Below are 6,720 nucleotides of genomic sequence, written 5' to 3' on the forward strand. Positions count from 1 at the left end.
TTGTGTCACAATCACCTCCGAAAGCCTCACAACTTCAACACTGTCCATAAATTGCTTCATTTTCCTTAAAAAACACCATGTCAAACACTCTCCATTCCGCATGGATACTATTACTTTGTACATGTTGTTTTTATGTAAACGCACACCCGCCGCCAAACGAGCAGCTCACCCTGGTAAATATTTTAATTTCAAAAACCACCTGACATAGATACATAGGTACACTCTTAGGATTAGAAATAGGGTTAAGATCATAACCAAAAAGTAAACGTATGTGACTCTACCGCCGTGGTTATAAATTTGTCATCGAGTGGTTATATGTATGTAATTGTCCCCGACTAATTACAAAGTTTGACCGACTTGGTATTCAATGGTCACCAGAGCTAATGAATTTATAACCAATTGGTGACCAATTCATAACCACGGTAGGTTTACTTTTTGGTTATAATCGTACCCCTATTTCTAAGAGTGCATTCTTTGCCCACAACATAAATAAATACGTATTTTATCCTTTTTTAGTACGACGTTTTATACAATGGGACACGATTAGAGTGGATCTACCATCGAAACGGGGTCGGTTACTATATGACGCCAGGCATGCGCGCGGATGTCATCGACTCGCCCCGCCAACGGTTTAACGTCACCACGTCACATGTCCCGACGACGACGACGCGTCCTACCACGACGCCACGCCCATCGACAACGACGCCAACTGATTACACCACTCCCGAACCTACGACGGAGTATACAACCGAGGCAGCGACCGAGAGGACGACCCAATTTCCTCCGGGGTCAACCTGGTTCCTGACGAACGTGACTGAATACGCGGCCATCGTAGATGACGTATTGTCAACAAGTAATGCCATCGGGTATTTTCTTATCGTTCCGGTGGACGAATCCGAGGACGAGTTCAACATAATGGATGTGAACACCCAAGAATTCCTTGTATCTCCGAGAACCCGACCGCCCTTTGATTTCCTGCTGGAGAGCCAATATCCTGCCGAACCACGCGCAATATTTTCCCTGGCTCCGTACAAATTCCATCTGAATTCGTCGTACAGTGGTAAATTACTAACTAAACCGGCATACACCAATATAAGAAAGTAGCTTCAGACTGTGTTCGCCCCAATCACTAACACGACATTGCGGGAACATTCGACTTCATAATTTGAACTATTGCGGTGAATCGAAGTCAACCGGATAAAAACTCTTCCGCTGTTGCCCGTCCTGTTGAGCACGTGGTTGAGATGAACGACCAGTGCCGCAATAATTTAGTTGTGCATTGCTATCACTATGCTTCGATTACTGTAATCAGGCTACGGCACTTTCTCAGAGCGGGCGTCGCTTAAGCTCAATGCCGGTCAATTTTAAATTTGAGTCTATCCGGTTGAATTCGACGCACCGCAATATAGGTTTAATTTTTGTAGAAATCTCATTTTGCACCAACCACACCTTTGGCGCCAGGGGGTGGTCCGATTTACCCCAAAATTTGATGGGATCCCTCATGGGGTCATGCGTATAAATAATGTCTAAAACCGGATTTCGATTATCACGATCCATTCTTCCGTTATCCTGCTGACAGACAGACGGACCGACAGACACATAGACAGACGGACGGGCAGGCAAACAGGCGGAAAAAGTCTTCGTATAAAGTGCCTGAAGCTACTTAATAAAGTTTCAAAATCGTAAATATGATCTTAATTAAGGTCTCACATGTTTTTCCTTTTTTTATTTCAGGCGATAGAGCCAGCATTGGAGACACGCTGGACGAAATTTCTTTAATACCTGACCAAACCGAGAAAATCGAAGCCTTTGTTGGGTTAATTGGTCAAATGAATTATTTCAACCATATCTCCGGCGGTGAAGAAATATTCCAGGTTGGGCGCTATATTCAAACACAAATTCCAGAGTATTGGACAACCCAGCCGTTTCGAATGCTACCACCCGTAACACAATTAATTATTGAGAGTACCAGGTTAAACACAAATTTGGCCCTGGTTCTCCACCCCTCTGATACAAGTTCCATACCCATCAGTATTGTAACCGGGTTAGCCACCCCGGGACCTATTTATCCTTTCAATTTAAAAGTGCTCGCCAACTATCGGTCAAGCTATCAAGTTTTTTCTGGTCAAAGCACCACCAGAGGATGGAGAATTGATCCCAACGTCGTGTTATTCATGTCCACAAACCCGAGCATTTTTGAGTTTGCTTTTTCTGAAAATTCGATTGAAACCATTCAAATAAATCATGCAGACCTCCCTCTCAATTATTTTTTGGACGAGGACGGCAATTTCAAATTTTGCTGGATTTGTGGAACCCCTGCTACTTTCACAATTACAGAATACACGGTTAAATTAGGCGATATGTACGAAACCGAAAATCGCCAAGACATTCCAGAAATTTCTGGCATAATTGGAAAGTACGGCGGGACAGAGGCTGCGGACCTATTTGTCCAACTAATCGATAATATGACCCTTAACAACCATGTGACCGGTGGCCCAGAAATATTTTCGGTTGGGCGCCATATTCAAACATACATTCCGGACTATGTGACGGCACAACCCTATCAAAAATTACCGGAGATAACCCGTCTAATACTTGACGGATCATCCGGGTCTTACATAAACTTTCAAATAAACCTGATAACCACGGCTGGCGACACATTTCCTGTTACTGGCGTTACCGGGATCACCAAACCGAAACCGATTTATCCATTCAACGTGCAAACTCGGCCACCAGTTTTGGAAAAGTATACCACATTTATTACCCCGCTAACAGAGAGTTCCACCAGGTACTGGACAACCATATCGGGAACACTAGCGATAACTACCAACTGGATGGATGCAACTCTGTTTGACTACCATTTTCCTGCTGATTCCACACAATACTTCCATATTTCCGCAAACGGCACCAACTTTCTCGAGTATTTCAACGATCCTGATGGGCATTTCAGATTTTGTGCTGCATGCTCCCAAAACGTGGCAAGGTTTTCCATTACCCGTCACGTTTTAAATGTGGACGCCATGTATGGGCCAGACAATAGGGAAGACATCCCCGAAATTGGGTATGTCATCAATAAATTTGAAAACGTTAGTACCAACGCTGACACCCATTTTGTCGAGCTATTGACCCGAATGACGGAATATGGACATATTTCCGGGCGGGAAATATTTTCTGTGGGAGCACGTGTCAAAACCTTTATTGGTGAAGCCAGTCCTTCCTTCTCCCTTCTGCCGGGGATGGTCCAATCCGTGCTGAATTCCAACTTATCCTGGACATTTGTCCAGGATGGGGCCGAATTCCCGATGAAGTATCATTGGGCGTCGGACCTGCATGAAAATATTCTGAGGTACGAGTTTCGTTGGAGAAGTCCATCCTTGACGTCATTTTCTGGCATTATGTTCGACATTTTATACGGAATTGGACAAGTTCAACTTCAACAGTTGTTCGTGAATCCGGTGACGATGGAACTAATTCAAAAATTATATCAGGGAACGGCCTTGTACGAGTTTGAGCTAGAGCTTCGGGAAGGTTTAAATTTGATTGGGATTTATTGGCGGGGGATTCGACTAGGGACGCGGGATGAAGTGCCGGATTTCTATTTTCAAGCTAGTAATGATAATACTCCGAGTTGGTTTAAGATTTATGATTACGAGAAATGATAATGATAATGGACTTCTTGATAACAATTTGGAACCAGGCTTACCTACTATTTGAACAACTGCATCCCAACAGGAATAATGTTTATGTCGTAGATTAGGTTAAAATTAAATATACTTACGTACAAAATAAAATGCGCAATTTAAAAAGGATTACGTTGTTAATTTTCCAATCCGCCAATGCATATGCATAAACACTTATTTATAATCATCGATACATCGAGTCATCTGTTTGTACAACGTACGATGGATCGAATGATCTTCCTGCTTTCAAACTCCGTTATTCCTTGCAGGAGAAATTAAGTATAAACTAAGGCACTAGAAAGCTATAATTTCCCCTCGTAATATTAAATGCCTAGCAAGTAGAGGTCGACGCCGACAAATTTTCGGCGGCGGCGGCGCCAGTTTTTTTTCCGGCGGAGGTGGCGCCAGTTTTTGTTGATTTTTCGGCGGCGTCGGCGGCGCGGCACGGCGTCCCAATGCTGATGGTATAGGAAATCAAATTAGTCGGGTATGGTCGGGGGCGTTGACCTATGCTAGTAAGTCCACACTAGAAGTAGTGATGATAATGTATTTCTCGTGGTAGCAAACGATTGAACCCCCCCCCCTCCCGCCAGTATTGTGAGACGTACAAATGTACAGATTTTTAAGAAAGGGTGGTCGCAACTTTCCCCAATTTGGTAACCATTTTGTTTGCTTAGGATGAATTAAATATTTACATAAAACAATCTTTACTACATATATTGTCTCAATTTATTCCATAGAAGTACGCATTTAAATTATATTTTGTGGCATATATTTTTTAGTGCTATTTAGGTTGGATTGAGAATCCACATACATAGATCCATAAGAAACTTCATAACCGAAATCAAAAATCATATCCGTTCCGTGATTGGTGGAACCAGGAAGCTGACAGCCAATCGGGTGGTAGGAATTTCACGGAAAATTTGACTGGACGGAGTTTTCGAAATTATAATAAACGAAAAATAATCACAACAGGAATCTCGAGGGCACACAAAATTTGTTTTGTTAAGATTTGCCGTTAGTAAGTGATTTTTGCGAGTGGCACCGTGCTTGGTGCAATAATTGCTTAACTAGAAGCTATCAATTTTTCAATGAATCAATTATTATCCCTTTGCTTTTTATTTCCTCGTTTAATTCATAAAAGTTACAGGAAAAATAATAAATTATTTGCAGTTAAAAAAGCTTTTCAATGTTGTGCCATTTTTGAAACATCCCGTGTAAAGCAGGGTAACAAGCTTGGATAGAGGGTGTTCCGGAAGTAATGCAACTTTGGTCAAATGCACATATAAACTCAACGAATGAATTTTTTAAAGCGAAATTTTGGTCAGAAAGGGACAAAGGTTAAAGCTAATTAAGTTTTGCTTCCAATGGTCCGTACACCCCTTCCGCCAAATTTGGAGACGTTTTTGTTGGGCGCTCACAATTAGTGCTTCGCCACTGTTTTTGGTCACCTTTTTTGAGATTTTTGACCACATGTGTTGAAATAAGTTCAAATTTTTGACTGAAGTTTTTCGATTACAATATTTTTTCTAGGATAGGAACTAAAATTTTTCAATAGGTCTTGTATTTGGCAAATTTGGGAACGTTGTTCATCTCTCCCATGTTAATTGCATTTGATCCGTTTTAAGGCGGAGCGTGATACTTTGGCTTATATTTAATTTCCAGTTTTGCATAAATGGTTTTCTTGAAGGTGGGAGAGTTGTACTATGTGCAAATAAAAGCATTTTGATAATCTGAGCAGTAAATCGTCTTGTACAGGACGATCAATTTTGGTTAATTTTAATTACTTCAGGTCAAGGATTTTTTCTGCCCTCCTGCTTGCTACTTTTATTTTACTCTTGACTATATTTATAAGCTTCTAGAACCTTCTAGGATTTGATGTCCAACTTCTAAGCTTTCAAATAATGTATGGTGTTCGGTGAGAACTTCAAGTACTTCAGCGAATTTCGAATAAATACTGTTTTATTTGATACTATAAGATAATGACAACCCAATTAAATTTACTTATAAAATTAAATTAATAATAATTTACCAAGTACTTTAGATGATGATAAAACACAATCTTATATTACGATTCCTTCAGCAGACCCGGAATACATACATATTTCCAGCTGGTAAAATTTTGATGATTGCTCTTGCAAAGAATTTTAGATTGGCTGTCGAACATGTCTGGATCTAAAGGGAATGAAAGGAAAATCATATTAAAATATAGAAAGTACAGGATTAATTAGAACTTAATTTTTACCCTTTAACTTCTACTTACCTAATCTCGATGCGATTTCTAGTGTGAGAAACATGCTGCTGAGCAATTACAAATTACATTAAATAACATTGGAATACAGATTAACAAAACATTTAATTTAAATAATTTACTTACGATAAACCATTGACGAAAATTTTGCTTCAACAGGATTCACGGTCAGCTCTGTTTTAATTTCGCCCTGTACACAAAATTCGACGTTAGGAGTTGTCTTATATTTTCAAATAAATATTAAACACTAAAAAACAATTTTTACCTTCGATTAAAAGTTCCGGATAGGCAACAATTGGTTTTCCGCGTGAAAATTTCAGCAAACAATTAAATACGAAATATGGCACTTTGGTGAGGAGTGAAACTTAAAAATGACTCAACGCCACTGGCGTAGCTTTATTGAGTCTAAACATAACCGGCTGGTGTAGAATGATAAATAAATCTTAAACAAACATCACCAAATAGTTAAATAAATTATAACCAGCCAATTTGCAGGCTGCATGACAATCGGGTTACAATATTGGTTAAAATGAAACATAACTTTTCCGTTATAATCGTGACCATGTGGCAAAAAAATTATACCGATGATGTACACCGAATGATTATCGGATCGGTTTTAAAATTTTTGCACATTTGGTTATAATCTGGTTATATTTTGCTTAAAATGATGGTGATAGTCGTTATCACCAAAGGCTTGGTGATAACGTTTATAAGGAAATTATAACCACACTTCTGAGAGTGCAGATGTTGACTGTATTTTCCAAAGTGGAGTGGAAATATCCCACTTAG

General features: G+C 39.8%; 1 protein-coding gene across 1 annotated transcript; it reads left to right on the forward strand.

Annotated features, from left to right (window-relative positions):
• On the forward strand, window positions 1-3,809 carry LOC110856600. The gene is made up of 3 exons (XM_022105089.2): window positions 1-173; window positions 517-1,060; window positions 1,735-3,809. The coding sequence occupies exons 1-3, from the start codon at window positions 78-80 to the stop codon at window positions 3,657-3,659; spliced, it is 2,565 nt and encodes an 854-aa protein (XP_021960781.1). The 5' UTR covers window positions 1-77; the 3' UTR covers window positions 3,660-3,809.
• The last annotated feature ends 2,911 nt before the right edge of the window (window positions 3,810-6,720 follow it).

Source organism: Folsomia candida, unplaced genomic scaffold, assembly GCF_002217175.1.
Source record: "Folsomia candida strain VU population unplaced genomic scaffold, ASM221717v1 Fcan01_Sc016, whole genome shotgun sequence".
Classification (NCBI taxonomy): domain Eukaryota; kingdom Metazoa; phylum Arthropoda; class Collembola; order Entomobryomorpha; family Isotomidae; genus Folsomia; species Folsomia candida.